This window comes from Nuphar pumila, chromosome 16 (genome assembly GCF_984573655.1).
Source record: "Nuphar pumila chromosome 16, dmNupPumi1.hap1.1, whole genome shotgun sequence".
NCBI classification, from domain to species: domain Eukaryota; kingdom Viridiplantae; phylum Streptophyta; class Magnoliopsida; order Nymphaeales; family Nymphaeaceae; genus Nuphar; species Nuphar pumila.
In genome coordinates this window covers 3787591-3808785 of record NC_143264.1, presented here as the reverse complement: position 1 = coordinate 3808785, position 21195 = coordinate 3787591, and the positions used below count along the sequence as shown (strand labels likewise).

At 36.5% G+C, this 21195-nt stretch overlaps 1 protein-coding gene across 2 annotated transcripts; it reads left to right on the top strand.

Annotated features, from left to right (window-relative positions):
* Positions 1 to 26: 26 nt before the first annotated feature.
* LOC149812701 (uncharacterized) lies at positions 27 to 8308 on the top strand. Of its 2 annotated transcripts, none has more exons than XM_089991915.1 (5): positions 27 to 135; positions 3688 to 3815; positions 5438 to 5715; positions 6744 to 6987; positions 7291 to 8308. In XM_089991915.1, the coding sequence occupies exons 1-5, from the start codon at positions 113 to 115 to the stop codon at positions 8097 to 8099; spliced, it is 1482 nt and encodes a 493-aa protein (XP_089848041.1). In that variant the 5' UTR covers positions 27 to 112; the 3' UTR covers positions 8100 to 8308. The 2 variants fall into 2 exon arrangements, with proteins under 2 accessions (XP_089848041.1, XP_089848042.1); XM_089991916.1 differs by lacking the exon at positions 27 to 135 and adding an exon at positions 1270 to 1385.
* The last annotated feature ends 12887 nt before the right edge of the window (positions 8309 to 21195 follow it).

Genomic DNA, 21195 nt, shown 5'->3' with positions numbered 1-21195 from the left:
TTACTTCGTGGTGTTTATGATAATAGGCTTTACAGTTTTCCAAACTCTAAGAAAGAGGGAGCTTTCCTGTCAAGCAAACTTATTCCTTTGGTTCTGCAACTGTTAACACAAGATGGTTCAGAAGATGACGTATTGGTTAGCAAGATTCTTTCCAATTATCTCTCGCTCCCCTCTATTTTTCTTTTTTTGATTTCTGTGCCCATTGTTTGACACATTTTTTAGTAGCATGTTGCTTTTGCTAAAGTCATATCTGCCACTCTGATATTGATTTATGGATTCCAAGCTCCTTAACCTAAAATATAAAATCAAGACCTTTTAGCAAAACAGAGAAAAAGCGACTGCTTGTTTTTGTTGAATATGTAGAAGTCTAAAGTGTTATAGTATTTATTGAATAATTCCCTTTACAATTGGAAGCTATGTGATTGGTCTTTAACTGATATACTTTTTAGATATATGGGAAGTGTGGTAACATATATATATATATAGTAGTTTCCTACACCCTTAGGTGTCTACGTGAGCCTACACACATTCGGAACACACACATTTGTTTTTGCCATTAAAATGACCTTTAGGCAGGGGTTGCGACTGACACTAAAGACCTTCTTGTACGCACAGACGCTGTGCATAGTGGGTCGTCCATCATCAGCAATGGACGACCCTGGTGAGTTCGCACTTCCAAAATTTTAGGAAGCGGGAAGTGCGGGAGGACTTAAGAGCGAACTAGGAAGCGACCTAGGAAGCGTGGGGGAAGCGAAAAAAAGAAAAAGTATAAAAAAACAAGAAGAAAAAACAGAAAAAAATGAAAAAAGAAGGGGAAGTGAGCTTCCCAGTAATTGGGAAGCACACTTCATTCCCGTTTAATCAGAAGCGCCACGTTTCGTGCTTCGGAGAAGCGCGCTTTCTCAAGTCGTATGGTGCTTCCGGTAACCCTAGGCATGCCCATGTGACATAGCAAATCACAATCTAAGTTGCCAGTGTCTATGTCATTAAGGACCCATTCTTTGTATGTCTCTCTCTTCCTTTATGTTTTGAACAACATGTAGTGGTTGCTATCTTAATAGTCTTATAAGAAAGATCAGCATGTAATAAAATCCAGCTCACGAGCTTTTTATTTTGATGAGTGCTTTGCTGCAGACTTGTGTAGTTATATAGTGTTAATTAGTCCCAAACCGAGTATTTTTAGTGGAAGTGCATTGAGTGGTTTGACTGTCCAAATGATTTGCTTTTGCCTCTTTTAATATGTATGTTGTTTGACTCTTCTTTTTAGGAGTTACATGGACTACTCGTGTTCTTATAGTATTAACCTTTTGCAGGAAGCGGCTGCTGGTCTTCTTTGTAACCTGTTAACTTTGTTTCCGTCATCTTTTCATCGTCACTATGATAGTGTGAGTGCAAATTTCTTTCACTCCCTTGGAATGTTCATTATGACTTTTTCTGAGTTGTTCCTTAGAGACAACGCTTGAACCTCAACTTGTTCTCTATGTACTTTCATATATGAAATATTAAAGCATTATGTCAACTTAATGGCTTCTTGCCTGTGTCAATCTATTTGACAATTTGCTTGAAGGAAGATTTATAGTGTTTGGGGATATATTTTGTATAACTGCCAATAATCTGGATTTATAAACACAAAATTTGTTTTCTAGTAGCTTTCAAAAAGTTTTTCTCCATTAGGATTTTTTTTCTTTGCATAGTAGCTTATTTCTAAACTAATTAAGAAATCAATTTTAGTTTTTTTCATTTCACCTATTGATTGTTTCAATTGGATAGTATTGGGTTATTATGCGCCATTCAAAATTAAAATGTTTAAATTTGTGAAAGAATTGTCATATTAGTTTGGATGATGTACTGTCACAGGCTGAGGCTGTTGTCGCAACCCTCTTGTTCAGAAATTCAAGCTTGGCTTTATCTAAGGTGTGAACCATGGGAAACTAACCTGCATCTATCGGTTTTGTTATTTTAATAGCACTGTCTTCTCAGGGACTAAATGGTCGACTCCATAGATGGTTTGACTTTGTCAAACTTTGTTTTGAAATATTCACTGTTATAAAAATTTTTCGCAGTCCCTTTTTTTGCAGACAGGATTTTTATGTGTATTGTTCTTTTCCTTTTGGATAGTTAAGCTTTTACATTAAATACTTGGTTTTTCATGTATACTTTTAGATGTTTGCCCAATTACTGGCTTTCCTTCCGAGGGCAAGGGGTGATGTTGCTAGCTGGTCCCAGATGATGACGAAGCTTTTGATATCAATCAATACAAATTTGAATTATATTTTTCAAGGCTTTGAAGATGGTAATTGATACAAATGCTTTATATTTATATGTTTGTGAAGCCTTGTGTTAAATAGAGCTAATTCTTGTTTCTAATGCAGCAAACAAAGGCTTGAATGCTATCAATCTCTTGGTTGAACCAGGAAAAGATCCCCCTCCTCCCTTGGGTGGTTACTCAGATGAACAACCAAAAGACAAGTTTGGCAAACTTCATATTCCTCATGTTTGCTCATTGATGAAGTGTTGTATTTCAATGCTTACCAGTCCTTATCATGTCCAGGTAGGCCAACATATTGTTTGTTTAATATTGTGGTCCTGTGAATTTCATGCAAGGCCATTTCCTCTTTTGCCCTTATGTTTATTGTGGATTAAGATCTACAGTGATTTTGTTTCAATGTTGTCAGGTCACTGTCCCTATGCACTCTCTGCTTTCACTCGTCGAAAGAGTGCTCTCACTGGATGGTAATAACTGCTATGCTTCGATGCCAGTTATGGCCATTACTCAGCTAGAGTTTATCTTTTCTGATCTCCCTGTGTTGCACCTGAATTGCTTGGATTTGCTACATGCAATCATCAAAGGGGTCCGCAGGTGAGTCACAACTTTGTTACTGTTTTCTCTGTGAACACATGGTGGTCATTATCATTTGGAGAATTCACTAGCGTCCATTTTTTTGGTATTTTACAGATACATCCTTTGGAGTTTGCATTCTCTAGATTTCTTGCAATTAAGAACTATTATTTTTAGCATTTCTTTATTTGATGAGATTTTTTCGAGATTTAAAAAAACACAATTTTCCAAATTATCCAGGGATATTCACTTGCCAAGAATATCCTGAGAATAAGATTGTGACTTTGGACAAAAGCATCTAAACCATTCACATGACAACATCTGACATGATCCATTTCAGATCAAGTGTCTTTTGCGAACAAACACAAAGAGGAAGGTGCCAACACTCCGTTACACATGTTCTTTACTTCATATCTTTTCAGATCCTGAGGAGTCTATTGAATCCCAAATGTGAAAATTTTGTTCTTTATAAATTACCAGGAACATTTCTTCACTCATCATTTGTTCAAGGGGGGAAAGTTAGAGCATGTCAACATGCTATGCCTCATGCACTACCTTATGCCACCAGGATTTATAGTTAGTCATCTTCTTCTTTCTATGTTTTTTGCTTGTAGGTATTGGAAATGTATCTGTTAATCATCTAAGACTGTCTGCTTTGAGTTAATACCGTCCATAGTCCAATTCATCCTTAAAAACTGTAGTTCATAAAGGTGTATTTGGAGTTGTTTAGTCTAATGCCACATTTTCTTTCTTCATTTGTGCATGTGCATGTTCAGACATGCTAGTTGACATGTTGGGTATCATTTAACACCGCACATTATCTTTCCTAACAATTAGTTCTTGTGCAGTCAATTGCTACCTGCTGCTGGGAAGATTGTACGGCTTCTCCAAAATTATTTCAGGAGGTTTTTGTTGCCTTCCATTAGAGTCAAGCTTTACACAATTGCAAAAACTTTACTCATCTCCATGAACGTGGGTACGGCCCTAATCTTTCGTATCTCTTATTCTTACTGACACTGCTTTGATGTGTGCAAGACTGCCAAAACATTGTGTTTAATAACTTTTTTTCTAGAGGATGGTCGCCAAATTTAAAATATTCTTTTTATAGTTTTGCTCGCTTAGGTAGCTGCTGCATTAGAATGTTTGTGTCATGAAATGGCACGGAATCTGAGGCACAGGAGAAAAGATAATGATGCATTTTAGCAAAGAAAAAATAACAAAACAAAAATAATAATAATGTCTTTTATTAATTGTTCAAAACATGGATATATACAAAACCCATTCTCATTAAACTCACACTCATACATACATACATGATCATACACACTTGACACACATTATGCTAACACACCCATCACTCTCCCATTTACATGGCACACACACTTATTTTGCCTAACGGTTTGTTGGACCTCCAACTAGCCGGTAGGCTATAGCCCAACAACTAGCTGGTCAAAAGAAAATGACCATAAAGGATGAGATTGGTCATCTTAATGATTACCAAAATAAAATAATAGAAGTAGAATAAATAAAAGAAAAAAAATAATACTAGCCTAAAAGTATACACTAGGTATATGTAAACTAATCCTAACGGGTATACCTTGAGTATACCAAATCTAAAATACACAATACACTATAGGTATACGTCTAGTATACCTAGAATACAAGATAAAATGAGAAAGGAATAAATACAACAAACAATCCTACAAGTATGCTCGAGTATGCTGAGGACAAATACGCATCATTATTACATATTTCCTAACTGTTTGAACTAGTCCAGCTATTCCATGAATAACACATTTCTAGCATCATTTGCATAATGAAAATAAAATTCGTGCTAAGTGAATTAATAAAACATATTGGGCATGGAAACATCCGAAAAATATGCATTAGAATTTTAGTAATGTCCAGAGCCCCAACTATTCTTGAAATATCAGGTTATCAATGAAACTCTTTTTTGGCTCTCCTTTTTTTTTAGTGTCCAGTTGTATGAGAAAACTGAAAACCATATCATACTTAAAATATTTTCTTCTCGTAGTGTTCAGAACCATCAAGTTTTATTGAGAATCTAGCAAGAAGCTCTGGCCGCATTTTAGACATAGTAGATTCAGTTTCTGCTACAGTATTGGGTAACTTGTCACTGTCAATGTTTTTACAGCTCTTTCTGATGACATCATAAGTTTTCATTTGATCTCTGTTTGATGTTTATTTCAATTCATTTTTGAACTATTCTTTGAGTTGGCTAGTTTATGGAGTCTCATACTTTAAATCAAAGTCATCAGTTGTGGTGCCTGTTCGAGCCTCAGAATTTGAAATCATGTAATCTCGTTTTCGATTCAAACAGGAAATTTTGAGCTCAGACATTCTTTTACACTTTTTGGAACAGAAAGTTTGACAAAAAATGGGAATTGCTGAGTTGTTATGACTTGTTTATTGCATATTTTCTTCGTTATGTTAGGTCTTCCTTTAAAGCATCACATAGTTCAAATGTTCTAATTGCTTTTTTGCTGGTGGAGTATAGCTTGTACCACAGTACCTTGTATCTTTATGTTTAAGAAAAATAAGAACTTATACTAACTTAGAAGTTCTGATTTTGATCAGGAATGGCTCTGTATCTTGCCAATGATGTAATTGATAATGCATCTAGGGATCTGGATATTGGTTTTCAAGCACAGGGATCCATCCCTTCTCAAGTACACTCTTCAAAACATGGAACTGGGGCATCAAAAGCCTCTAGGAGAGGAAAGAGGAAGCATGTTTCTGGATCCCCTGAGGATAACTCAAGTGGAATTGAAGCTGAAGTTTCGAGTAATTGTCCAAAGATTCCTTTCTCTGTGCAGATTTTTGCTCTTCAAGCAGTAGAAGCCCTTCTTACTGTGGTATGCATCTTAAACAGTCTTTCTTTGGTTCTAGGTGTTAGGTTGTTTCTGATCTGTTGATTTCCTCATTTATGAGGAATCATAGGTTTGTCATTGCTTGAATGAGGCATCTTGAAGTTTACCATAGTAAAAATTTCCTTGTATTGCAAAAGGTCCCATGAATCTAATAGTATGTGACTCAATGTCAGCCATGAAATCTTCTTTTCATTGCCATGTCTCAAATCTCATTATAAGGGATTTTGTTGTCATGAGAATCATGTGGCTTGAGAGAATCTCTCAAAAACATCTAGATATATTTATTATATTTTAAAAAATAAAGGCACATATAAATTCATAGTGAAAAAGATAAACATCTTAGCACAGTGTTAACATTGGGTTGATACAACAATAAGATTATGATATTTTGAAAATAGCATTTTTTGCATTTTATTGACTTTTTAAGTTGCCATGATAAAAGCATGGTAATTTTCAAAGTATTGGCTCAAATCTGCCTTAATTATGAATATTATGAAAGGAAAAAGCTTTTTCCCTTCATTGTTACACCATGCATCAGAATTTTGTAATATATCAACCGTTTGTAGTCTTTTTTATATGCTTCTTGGTATACTCTCCTCTTTATTGACCTTTGCAGGTTTATGTTACAGTTCCATGGTCATTTGGCGGCACCTAATTTTATCTGCTTATTTTGTGAAAAAGGAAAAAATGTTTGTGTCATTTGAAGGATTGTTTTGTGTAGTTATAGTCTTTCATTTTTTTCGGCAGAATTTAAGTTCCTTGTAGTGTGGATAACCGTTTTCAAAGATATTTCGGCAAATTGGTTAGTTAAAATGCTAGAAAGAGTTTCTGATATTCCGTGAATGCTGAGGGGACAGTTTGACGAGATGAGAATTCAAAAATATGACACAGAGAAAGTAACGTGATAATAGATTTTTATCTCTCAATTTCATTATCCTTCTCTTTATGCTGTGTTTGTTATCGGGGCAAACAATGCTTTTGCTGAAACTACCATTGCTACTTGATTATACCAGGGTGGTTCTTTACATTCACACAGCTGGAGACCAAAGGTTGATCTTCTTTTGATACACGTAGCGACCAGTGCCTGTGAGGAAGGCTGGTCATATGAGGACCACAACATTGTTATGGAGGATGAAACAAATTTTGGTCGAGCAGATTTTCAGCTTGCTGCACTTCAAGCACTGTTGGCTTCTTTGCTTTCTCCATGCTCTCACAGGCCTCCATATTTATCACAAAGCCTCGCACTTTTCCGTAAAGGTTATCCTTTTGCATTTGATTTACAGTATATTACATTGAGAATTTAATCTTTTTGCTTGTGATGACAATACTAAATATTATCTGCTTCATCCTCAGCCATATATTAGTTTACAAGAACTCACAGAAATTCATCTAAACAAGTGCAGCAGTTGGTTGAATTTACAATAAATGTTTTATGAAGGAAAATACATTTTATTCAGGGTTTCTGCTGTATTTACTGGGTCTTGGTCAACTAGAAGAATTGTGATTGTTGGCATGCACATTGAAGAGAAATCTTATTTGTTAAAATGTTGATGGTCGCAGGCAAGCAAGAGGCTGGGACAAAACTTGCAGATTTCTGTGCACATGCTCTTCTGGCTTTAGAGCCTCTTATTCATCCACGTTCCCTTCAGTTAATGCCATCCTCATCTCTAATTAGTAATAACACAGGCATTGGTGGCTTAAACCAGAGGTTTCATTTAGCAGTTAATGAAAATGGGGTAGGAGACAAAATGGGCAGCCCCAGAGTGGACTACCCAAACATCTCAAAAACCGGTAAGCCGAAACTCCCAGTTGATGTGGGTGATATTTATCCAGATGACAAGTTATGTCTTGGTTGGTTGGCAAATATGGAAGAAACCGACACTGCTGAAGACAGACAGACAGTCCAAGTGGATGGTCTGACTGAACGTCTAACTGTTAATCTTGATAGAGTTGGTACGTTGGAGCCCTGCTCGGTTGTCAGATCAGAGAAGGAAATTTTGAAGGAAGACACCAGAAATGGTAGCTCAGTTCTGATACAAGAAATGCGGGTGAGTGGTGGTGCGGATGGTATGGGTAAGAGCACATTTCAGGAGCTAGAGGGCCATGAACCGGAAGAAGTGGTGGTGCATATGGAAAAAGACACTTCAGCTGAAAATGCAGGTGGGCTGTTTAAGGAATCTGAGCTAGTAAAACCAGTGGCATCACCATCAAAAGAAGATTCAGTCTCAGCTGGAATTGCAGATATTTCTGCTGAAGACAGCCCATTTTTCACCAGATTTTCTTCGTTGCACAGCACAGAAACCGTGGCATTGTCATCTGATTCAGAGAGTCTTCCAGACATCGTTGAAGGTGATCCAGACACAGACTAAAAACATGCATGCAGTGCTCATCCATACTTGATGTGTGGCTTGTGCAAGCTGGCCCTTTTTTGAATTCTTTAGATTCATACAATACTACCTTGAAGAAAGAAGGCTAAGGCCGGCCGGAAGAAAAGGAACAAAATGTAATTAATTTTAGTTTGTCGGAAATTAAATTATTTCGTTTAGTGAAAGAGTTGAGATAGATCCACAAAAGAAAATGGAAACAAATTAGTCCATACACCTTTTTTTTAAGGTGTACTTATGAGGTTGTGCTCTGCAATTGAGGTTTACATCCATTCTTTTTCGGGATATTTTCTTTTTCTTTTTACTAGTTCGTTAATTTCTTGGGAAAATTCCATTTAAATGTCGACCTTTTGCCCTTAGTTCCAAGTATGGACCTCACATTTCTGGCTACACAAACCCTTTGAGCTGTCATGGGTACTCACCATTTTGGTGGGGGTGTCCATGGTAACACAATACACGTGGATGCGGACATTGACTCGTAGTGTTCATAGTTTAATGTTATTGTAATGAATTTAAGTATCATTTCAATAAAAATATTTTTCAATATTAAAATATCGAATTTTAGTTTTTTATTAATTAGAAAATAAAAAAACCATTTTGGTGGAGATGTAAATCATATGATAAAGGTTGGGTGGATGAAATGGAAAAGTGCTACTGGAGTGCTGTGCGATTGTAGAATGCCATTGCGGTTGAAGGGAAAGTTTTATAGGACGACTATTACACCCGCTTTACTATATGGTACGGAATGTTGGGCTGCCAAGAGACATCATATTCAAAAAATGAGTGCAGCTGAGATGCGGATGCTTAGATGGATGTGTGGAAATACAATAAAAGATAAGATTCGGAACGAAGAGATACGTAAGAAGGTAGGTGTTGCACCCATTGAAAATAAGATGCGAGAGAATTGTTTACGGTGGTTTGGACATATTCGGCGAAGGCCTAATGATGCTCCAGTTAGAAGGTTGAAGAAATGGGAAAATATATTAGTTAAAAGAGGTCGGGGTAGGCCTAGGAAGACTTGGATGGAGATGATAGGAAAGGATATGAATGCTTTGAACCTCACCGAGGACATGGCGTTGGATAGAAATGATTGGAGGAAAAGGATTCATGTGGAAGACCCAAAATGAATTTCTTTTTTGGTTCATATCGCTGACCCCAATTGTTTTGGGATGACGGCGTAGTTGTTGTTGTTGTTGTTGTAGAAAATAAAAAAACCTTTTCCACGTGTTCTATTTTTCAAAAAGAAATTAGACTTACGTGTTAACCCCCCCCCCCCCTCCCCCCATCACGTGTCCCCGTGTCTATGTGATAGTCTTTGAGGCCTCTAATCATCACTTCACTGTTCTTGATTGATAGCAATAGCCCAACTCCTTCACCCTCCCTCGTCTTCCTTCTCTCACCTGGCCCATGGGTAAGGTGCAATATCCATTGAGGATCCGTTTTGCCAGTAACCGCTGCCCACCTCAAACAGCTGGTACAACTCTAGGCCTGTTTAGTTGTCTATCCTGCCAACAACTCTCCATTTGGTGGTTGAGTGGGTGGGTTTCTGATGCAGGAGTTGAGCCTAGTGATTCGGGTTCATTAGATCATTTTGTATTCATCTTTTCTTATTTAAATTTGGACATTTGTATTTGGGTATTGGATCATTATATGGTCTATATCATTAGGATAAGTTTGATTTGATTATAAAGTTATTAGAAAAGGATTCCTTGAAATGTCAACTCAAATTCGCCCGTAATCAGACGTAATCCCATTTTGCCCGGAGAGTATCATTATGGTTACTTGATAATCCAACCCAACATGATAACATCCATAAGTGATTCAAATGTAGGGGTGTCAGTGGGTCGGGTTTGGTTTGGACCCAGGTGGAAAACCATACTTTGACCAGATTTTTGGGGCATGGTATCGGGTCCAGACTCGGGTCTAATCGGGTTCACTTTATGAAAAGACACACTGGGACCGATAAGAACTACATGAACCAAACCCAATAAAACCATATTTTTTGTCATTTTACCTTGAAAATTTGTGGGTCTTAAGGGTCTGGGTCTGGTATAAAATTTCACAAACTATACTAGGGGCCATGTATGAATCGGACCTTCGGGTCTGGTCCCAGGTCTTCTTATTTATCACCATATCGGGATGTTGTATGGTTTGGTTTGGGTCCGGTCCGGGTAAACCTGGCCCGTTGACACCCCTATTCAAATGTCAGCAAATTCAACAAAAGTGCTACAACTAAGCCCAAAATAAAAAAAATGCGATTGACACAAAAAAAAATGCAAAATTACCGTATAACAAATATAAAGTTAGGTCTACTCGAAGCGTATGTTTCCACCACCATAGAGCCAATAATACCATTTTGCTTTATGGAGTTTTTTATTGGATTCATTCTAAGTACACAAAATATAACAATCGATGCTGCAAGTCTACCATAACACTTGTTGTGAACTACAAATCGAACAATTAAACAAAATATAGTTTAGTAAATTTTGTTGTAAAGTATATTCATGTACATCTTCCTTTTATGTATATTAAGCAATTCAAAAACCATATTCAGTTTAGCAATATTTCTTTGTAAAATATATTTTTGATGTATACTTCTCTTTCATGAACAACCTTATGTCGACCCACATAAAGCTTAAATTTTTTTTAATCTTTACCCCGAGACAATGCAACATATAGCTGATCATGAGCAAACATATACCAATTCTTGGTATCGTTTGTCCTTGTGCTTTATTTATTGTCATAGCAAATAAAGCAACAACAGTTTCTACAGTATTTAAAGGAATTCTATAAATAAAAACATGTTCACCTCTCTTTGGTCCAGTCATAATGATAGTTGGGATTACATTTGGTCTAAAGTTTTGTCACACTAATCTTGTTTCATTACATAAACTATCCTTTTAATTAAAATCCTTAATAATATAATCAGTCAACTTCTCTTCAATACCAATTTATGTGGTGGAAAACCAGAAAGTGATAAAGTATACAAAAACTCTTCTGGGTAGAAATTGTGAGACTCTTCACCTGCACTATCAAATCTATAGTAAACTACATCTTCATTGTCAAATTGTGATGGTAATTAGTTGTTTATTAAATCAGCATTGTCATTTGCAGTAGCCAAAATGTCTCAATCAATTAACCATTGATGGTTGTTATTATTACTTTTAATGTCTTTGTTAACAAACTTAATTAGTTTACATAATCTTTGACTATATCATCTTCTTCATCAATATTAATAATTTCCTAAGATGTTGAACCAAAGTTTCATCCACTGTGGAGGCTAGTCCATTTTCTATGCCTAAGACATATCTAGCATACCTTGTATATGCAAACGCTCTCATATTCTGTGTTAACTTTAAAACATGCAAAAAAGACCAAACCTTTGATTTAAGAGTTCAATTATGCCACCTCTAGAAGCTTTTGGAATAACATGCAACACTTGTCTAAAATCCCCTCCCGGAAAAACTACAGTTCCTCCAAAAGGTTGATTACATTCCAAGATGTCACAGTATGTTCGATCCAATACTTCAAAAGCATATTTAGAGTCCATGGATGCTCCATCACAAATGATAACCCCAGGGGCGTAGCTAGGATTCATGTGAGGGGGGGGGGGCAAATTCTATGTTCTTTGTGTGATTGATTTGTGTATCTCAAAATCTGTCAAAATTCCAAAGACGCTATTTACAAGCACTATTCACCCCCCCCTCTAGTGCTCGTTGTCTCGATTCTATAATACTTTCATTTGGTATCAGAGCATGTTAGCTATATTTTGATCTTACCATCATCTAGCATGCCAACAACATCATCTCAGCACAAAGAATGATGCTCCTTTGTTCGTCCTCCTCTCTTCAACGGAACAAACTATGGATACTAGAAAGTGAGAATGACAATATTCTTACAATTCATGGATCTCGAAATTTGGAGAGTTGTTTCAGAAAAGTACCAAATGCCATCAACTGATTTCAGTCAATGGACCGATAAAGAAAAGAAGACTGCTTCACTTAATGCCAAAGCTATGAATGCATTGTATTGTGCCGTTGACAAGGTAGAGTTCAATTGCATCTGTCAATGCTGTACAACATGTAAAATCTGGCATACTCTTCTCGTGACTCACGAAGGTACGTCAAAGGTAAATGAATCTAAAATTGCTTCTTTAGTTCATAAATTTGAATTATTTAAAACACTACAACAAAACAGTAGATTAGCGACGACCACCTTCCGTCGCTAATCCGTCGCTAACCATGTTAGCGACGAATTAGCGACAACGCGGCGACAGTATGCTTACGTCGCGAATATTTCGACGCTAACTGGCGACGGAATAATTCCGTCGCCAAGTCCGTCGCTAATTGCGACGGAATAACGAGCGCTATATTCCGTCGCCAATCCGCCGGTACTAAACGGCGACCACGGCGACCACGGCGTGGTGACGGATTTAATTCTGTCGCTAAGCCGTCGCTAGATTAATATGAATAGCGACGGAATCATCCGTCGCTAATCCGTCGCAAAAACGAAAAAAAATCAAAAAAAATGTATTTAAAAATTAATTACGGAGAACTGTACAATTTATATTTCCTGTAAATAAAAAACAAACCACACAAAAAAATTCATATAACAAGTATCTATAATAATTAATCGTTCCACCTTAAAACTAAGAAGTTTAATTATTTACAATTCAACAATTACAATTAGGAAAAATAAAAAAAATAGAACTTCTTCAACAAAGTCCTCTAATCATCGCCAAGATTTTGTGCGTCTTCTTGTTCATTGTCTTTATCTGTCCCTTCAGCTCCACTACCCTGATTATCGCTAGCAGCCTACACAAGAAAAGAACAGTCAGTATTGATAAACAAAATATAATGAAATAAATTACACACTATATGTGATTCTATCATGTGCTCATGTGTGATCTAAGGCAATAAAAAAACTCTATATGTGATTCTATCATGCTCATATGTGTGCTAAGGCAGTCAAAAAATTGAATATGTGATTATAGCATGTTCATATGTGTTCTAAGGCATCTAAAAAAACTCTATATGTGATTCTACCATGCTCAGATGTGCTTTAAGGCAGGCAAAAAACTATATATGTGATTCGATCATGCTCGTATGTGTGCTAAGGCAGTAAAAAAATTGAATATGTGAATATAGCATGCTCATATGTGCTCTAAGGCAGGCAAAGCCAAAAATTTTATGTGATTCTATCATAAATGATATATAACATGTTCATATGTGTTCTAAGGCAGTTAAAAAACTCTATATGTTATTATAGCATGCTCATATGTGTGCTAAGGCAGTCAAAAAACAGAATATGTGATTATAATATGCTCATATGTGTTCTTAGGCAGTCAAAAAACTGAATATGTGATTATAGCATGCTCATATGTGTTCTAATGCAATCAAAAAAACTTTATATGTGATTCTATCATGCTCATATGTGCTCTAAGACAGACAAAAAGTTAAATATATATATATGTGATTCTATCATGCTCATATGTGTGCTAAGGCAGTCAAAAAATTGAATATGTGATTATAGCATGTTCATATGTGTTCTAAGGCATATAAAAAAACTCTATATGTGATTCTACCATGCTCAGATGTGCTTTAAGGCAGGCAAAAAACTATATATGTGATTCGATCATGCTCGTATGTGTGCTAAGGCAGTAAAAAAATTGAATATGTGAATATAGCATGCTCATATGTGCTCTAAGGCAGGCAAAGCCAAAAATTTTATATGTGATTCTATCATAAATGATATATAACATGTTCATATGTGTTCTAAGGCAGTTAAAAAACTCTATATGTTATTATAGCATGCTCATATGTGTGCTAAGGCAGTCAAAAAACAGAATATGTGATTATAATATGCTCATATGTGTTCTTAGGCAGTCAAAAAACTGAATATGTGATTATAGCATGCTCATATGTGTTCTAATGCAATCAAAAAAACTTTATATGTGATTCTATCATGCTCATATGTGCTCTAAGACAGATAAAAAGTTAAATATATATATATGTGATTCTATCATGCTCATATGTGTGCTAAGGCAGTCAAAAAATTGAATATGTGATTATAGCATGTTCATATGTGTTCTAAGGCATATAAAAAAACTCTATATGTGATTCTACCATGCTCAGATGTGCTTTAAGGCAGGCAAAAAACTATATATGTGATTCGATCATGCTCGTATGTGTGCTAAGGCAGTAAAAAAATTGAATATGTGAATATAGCATGCTCATATGTGCTCTAAGGCAGGCAAAGCAACTTTATATGTGATTCTATCATGCTCATATGTGTGCTAAGGCAGTAAAAAAATTGAATATGTGATTATAGCATGTTCATATGTGTTCTAAGGCATCTAGAAAAACTCTATATGTGATTCTACCATGCTCAGATGTGCTTTAAGATAGTCAAAAAAACTATATATGTGATTATAACTGAGAGGGACCTGGAATCGAAGATCCCCTATCCTGAACAGCGGCCTTGATCTCATTTCGGAGAAAGGGGGCGACGGTGTATTGGAAGTAGTTATTCAGTGATTCATTAATGATCTCGCGTACATCATCACCGGAAAGAATAGTCGGCTGCTTGGAGCTTATGTCGGCGCAAGAAGTTGGTGAGCCGTAACTGGAAGAACCAATAACTGGTGAAGTGTTCATATTACTCCCAAACCCGAACACGCGACCTTTTTTGGGTTCACCTGCTGCAGTCACCCATGCTGTAGGATCAAATGATGGATGCTGAGTAGCGTCTTCACCATATCGCTCTACCATTTGTTGCTCATATGCCTCCTACAAAATAATGTTTAAAGTATTCATTAATAATTAATGATAACATTATGATGACTTGCATATATATTGCAATGATTATTAATAGAATTAATACATACCGTTGTCGTTCTCGCCTTCTCTGATACGAAGACTCCCGTGGTCTTCCGTTTATGTGTTTCTACAAACACATCCTTATATGGTACACTGCCTCCTTTTTCTGCTTCCTGCGAAGTTAAATGATAAAAGATTTAGTACACAAATTTGCAACTATACTTATAAAATTAATATTATATATAGATGAGTTACCATTTTCTTTAGGTGGCTCCCAAATGTCTTAGATCCACCTGTGTGTAGATGGGCTTCAGGCATCTTCGATCGATTTTGTGAAGCCTTCGCAGAGCGATTTTTAAATGCATCTCCCGCCCACATATCGCACATTTCATCCCAGTAATCTCTCCTGATAGTAATAGGACCATGGCCCTTCCACAATAATGGATCATCTACTACGCCAGATGCTTTTTTTGCTGCAGTCTTCATAGTGTGCAGCATGTCTGCAAATCGATTGGCAGCCACCTTCTGCCACACCTTCCTTGCATCATTTTCTTCCACCGTAGTTGCAAAGCGATTCGAAACCTATAAATATTTTCAGAAAGTTAGTAGACATTGCTTAAATAAATTAAATATGAAACACATTAACTATGAGGAACAACTGTATACCATGAATGAGGACCACAATCTGTCTAATACCTCCTTTGGGTACTCTTTCCATTGAGCAACTGGTCCTGGTAGATGTTGAAGAAGTGAATTCCTAATCTCCCGTACTACTTCTTGTGGCTCAAACCTCGTGCTGCACATGAATTGTTACACAGTAAATATCAATATAAAATATTTAAAAGATATGCAATAATTGAAAACAAAATACTTACGGTCGATTATCGATATACACTATTCGAATGAGTCTTCTTGTGCCAGCCTGTGAAGACCCTGTTTCCTGTGTTGGCTGTTGACTTGTGCGATCAACTGGTGTAGGTGGGTCGTGTACAGGCGCAACATCATCTGTAAAAAAATACACACCAAGTTCTCAGAATGTGCATTTGAACTAATCAAGCATCTAATTAGTTATATGATATACCTATCACAGGAGCCCGTGAAGATGAAGGTTGAGCCTGACTACTACTGGATGAGCGACCACTATAACCTCCACGAACCATATTCTAACAAATAACATATGTCATACAATACATTCAAATAATTCACATCAAGTATTACAATGCATTCAAGTCATTCACATCAAGCATTGCAATGCATTCAAATAATTCAAATCATTGACATCAAGTATTGCACTAATTCAAATCATTCGTTAATTGCATAAATTATAATATATTCAGATAATTGAAATCATTCACATCAAGTATTACAATGCATTCGAATCATTCGTATCAAGTATTACAATACATTGAAATAAAATTTTTAATCATTCACACCAAGTATTGCAATACAACTCACATCAAGTATTACAATGCATTTAAATAGAGGTTTCTAGTATAAGATTTTGCTCACTAGCTTGAGAATTCTTCCTCGTCACTAGTTTGACTTTCTTCTTCTTCTTCTTCTTCTTCTTCTTCTTCATTGTTTGCCCATCCACTTGGTACATCATTTGGATCACATTCCTCTATGAATGTTTCATCAGCCAATGGAGATATGACATGCATATCATGCGCAACATCGTGACCATAAGCGAAGTCACAGACATCATCTGATTGATAGTAATCACTGTCTTCAGCTAACTCATCTTCTTGTAACTGATCATACTCGGGGTATAGTTTGGATTTCACCTTGCAAACTGCCCACCATTCATTTCTATCTGACTTTTTTATACTCGGATATGAAGTATAATAAACTTGTTGAGTTTGCGAGGCTAATATGAATGGTTCATATGTTCCAAACCTGGATTTATGATTCACCTCCACAATGCCTGAAGCTTTGTCGAGTCTTGTTGCAGTTGGATCAAACCAATGACACTTGAATACCGTAACCCTGTTATTCATGCCTAAGTAAGTCAACTCCATTATTTCCTCTATAACACCGTAGTAATCATGTTCATTTTCACCGTAGCTGCTACCCTTGACACACACGCCACTATTTATCGTTGATTTGTTTATACCGTAGTCTTTTGTATGGAATCGATAACCATTTACGATATACCCGTTGTAGCATTGCACAACTTTGGTCGGACCATTTTCTAAATCACATATTCCTTGATCTTTAACATCACCATGGCGAACCTACGCACAGACATAAACAATTATTGTGATCACGATCAATTAAGTAACTTAGTGTTGTTTATAAGTACAAAATTTATGTTAGCTTCTTTACCAACTGTTTCAACCACTCCACAAACTTAGTTTCACGTTCTTTTTGTACTTCTGCATTAGTGAGATGTGAAACTTTGCTTTGCAACTCCAGATCAAATCGTCTGCAAACCACAAATACTTATATTACCGAGCCATGTATCCACATATAGAACATAAAAGGATTTATAATTGAGTTGCATATACATATACTTACTCGATGTATGGGTCGATCGCTGAACAATTAAAAAGAATATAGATGTGTGCTGCATCTTGCTCTCGATCTGTCAATAGCCTTGATCGGCAACTACCAAATGCATGCCCAAGTCGTTGAAATATCGACAGCTTGTCAGCTACAGTTACTTGTTCTCCATCATCGTTACGGGGCGGGCATGTGTAACGTGTTGAAATATGAGGTTCGAAGTACATAGATGAGAAATTTGAAATCTCTTCTAAAGTGTACGCCTCACAAATAGAGCCTTCTACTCTTGCTTTATTACGAACCTTTTTTTTTAGGTCGAACATGCATCTGACAAGAATATACATTTCAAATTTTAAATATCTGTCATTAAAGAGACAAATATAAAAAAACATATACCTTTCAAATGGGTACATCCATCGATATTGCACAGGGCCACCAACCCTTAGTTCATATGGCAAATGTATGATCAAATGTTCCATAACATCGAAAAATGTTGGCGTAAATATCTTTTCTAACAGACAAACAGTGGTGATGACAGAGTCCTCGAGATTCTTTACATCTGATACAATGACCTCCGATGCGCACAATGTTCTGAAAAATCCGCTCAACTCAGACAATACCCCCTATATAGGTTTGTCTAACATATCATGGAATGCTAGGGGTATCAATCGTTGCATAAAGATATGACAATCATGGCTCTTCAACCCATATAACTGTCCATCGTCAATCTTCACAGCCCGAGCAATGTTAGAGACATATCCATCTGGAAATCTCAGTTGTCTCAACCATTGACATACATGTTTTATTTGATCAGGTCCGAGCACGTACTTCGCCTTTGGTTTCAGTACTTTGCCATTATACTCTTTGAGTTCTAATTCTGGTCTTTTACATATTAATTTTAAATCCATACGGGCCTTCGGATTATCCTTCGTTTTTCCTTTAATATTCATTACTGTATTGAACACATTATCAAACACATTTTTCTCTACATGCATCACATCCAAATTATGTCGTATCAATAGGGTTGGCCAATACGGTAGTTCCCAAAAAATAGATTTTTTCGTCCAATTGTGTTCCTTCCCAAATCCACGGAAGGGTGTAGGACTGCGGGCATCTGTTAATACATCTGGAAAGTATCGCAATCTTCTTAAAATCTCTATGCCAGACAATCTTGAGGATGGACCTTCCATTTCAGTTGTGCCTGCTGTAAATGCATTCTTTTGACGTCGGAACGGATGATCGCTGGGTAGAAATCGACGATGGCAATCAAACCAGCAAGGCTTCCTTCCATGCCTCAATCTAAAAGCTTTGGAATCCTCCATGCAGTACGGACAAGCCAACCTCCCATGTGTGCTCCAACCAGATAACATACCATATGCAGGGAAGTCACTGATTGTCCATAGAACAGCGGCCTTCATGTTGAAATTTTGTTTTTTGTGGGCATCATACGTGGTAACACCGTCATCCCACAGTACTTTTAATTCATCAATCAATGGCCTTAGATATACATCAAGATTTTGGCCAGGTGAGGTCGGACCAGGGATCAACAAAGACAAGAAAAGATTTGGACGTTTCATACACAAGCTTGGTGGAAGGTTGTATGGAGTTACAAATACTGGCCAGCATGAGTATGGAGTTGATCTACCCCCAAATGGATTAAATCCATCTGTACATAGACCGAGTCTAACATTTCGCACTTCCATTGCGAAGTTCTGATGAGTACGATCAAAGTGCTTCCAAGCTTCAGCGTCAACAGGATGCGTGATCTTGTTTTCATCGTGTCAAACTTTATTTGCATGCCATCTCATGTGTTTAGCTGTCTTTGAAGACATATACAATCGCTGCAATCTAGGAGTGATAGGAAAGTAGCGGAGCGACTTGTATGAAACTTCCTTTGATCTCGTGCTACCATTGCCTCTTGTCTTTGGCTTGAACCGAGGATGCCCACATGACGGGCATGATATGTCGTTTTCCTGCTCCTTGAAATACAACATGCAGTGATTTGGACAAGCATCAATCTTTTTGTAACCCATACCTAGAGCGTTGACCATAACTTTCGCACGATAGAAATTTTGTGGCAATTTCTCATCTTTAGGCAACATACTCTTCACAATCATGCACAAACGGTCAAAACATGATTGACTCAAATTATACTCGGACTTCAAATTCATTAGTTGAAGAACTGCAGACAAGATAGTGTGACTCTCACAACCGTTCCAAAGTGGCTCATCAGCATCTTTAAGTAAATCATAAAATCTACTAGCTGCATCGTTTGGTGATTCTTCATCTACGCCAGTTCTTACATCACTAGAACTCATAGCAGAACCCAGTTCTGTTCCTGCAGCATCAAATATCAAATTCGTATATGGATTATCGTGCACCACATTCACCCGTGCATCAAAATCGTTTCTAAATTCTTCTCCATGAAACGCCCAGTTCTGATAATCACTCACAAAACCCTTCCTGTATAGGTGATGTCTAACGCCATGAGGTTCTACAAATCGATTATTCTTACAAATCTTGCAGGGACACCTAATCCGACCTGTGGGATCTACCGTACTGACACTCGCCGTTGCAAATTCAATAAAACTATCGACACCATCCATATATTCATGCGATAACTCATTGTCCACTATCCTACGGTACATCCATTCACGGTTTGCAGTCATTCTGTCGTATGATGTTACGAATAGTATCCTAACGAATTAAGAAAAAAAGAATCAGAATGCGACGATGAAGAAAATATCAAATTTATCATGCAATATACTATGTCAAACAATAACAAGAATTTTGATGCATGCATTGATAACTTAATATTTTCATGTGCAAACTATTAATGACATGATACAATCATTTGAAGCATGCTTTTATTATAAAATTTCACATGGAAGTCAAAATCAAATTGAAAGTAACTACATGCAAACATTGATACAATTACATCAAACATTGCAATACATCATAATCATTCATATCAAATAAATGGCAAACATGTACCTGCAGCAAACACACTTCAATATCTCACTAACTACTACCATGCTTAGCATGGACTCCGTACTCCAAAAATAAGAACACTTCCATATTTCTACATTAAAATCATGCTCAGCATGATCTCCGAACTCCAACAAAGCAGTCCTAGATATCAACAACTAAGTGAGTGTGTGAACAATAAAGTGCTGCATTCAATAAATTAAATAACATGTGATACGTTTGCATCACTTACTCACCACGGGTATTTACCCGATTTGCATTGTTTTTGTCATTTACTTACCACAGGTGGCCGAGCACGAGTTGGTTCCGTTGAAAAATCTGCACAAAAACAAAACAAATTAAGTAACAAACTAACTAATCATGAAACAAGATGAAACACTAACTAAAAAAATTAAAACAAATTAAAACAACTCTAACTAATTGAAAGAAGAGAAAAGAAAAATAGTATATATGTTAAGCCAAATCTAACTAGAAGATGCTAATTTAACAAACCAGCTATAACATGTTGAACCAGTCGACTAACATAAAGTCATAGACAATTTCTAATCTGAACTACTTAGCAAAGGAATAGTAAATCAATCAATTAGTTTACTAGAAAAGATGTGAACTCCGTTTAACCACCACTATCATAAAGAATTCAAATAGCCCTAATCTAACTAACTGATTGTGAGAACATTAAATACCAATCTATCTAAGAAAAATATAATTATAAAAGACTAATAGATTGAAATACTCTAACTAACCAGATTTCAAGAAAACAAATTGAAGTAAAA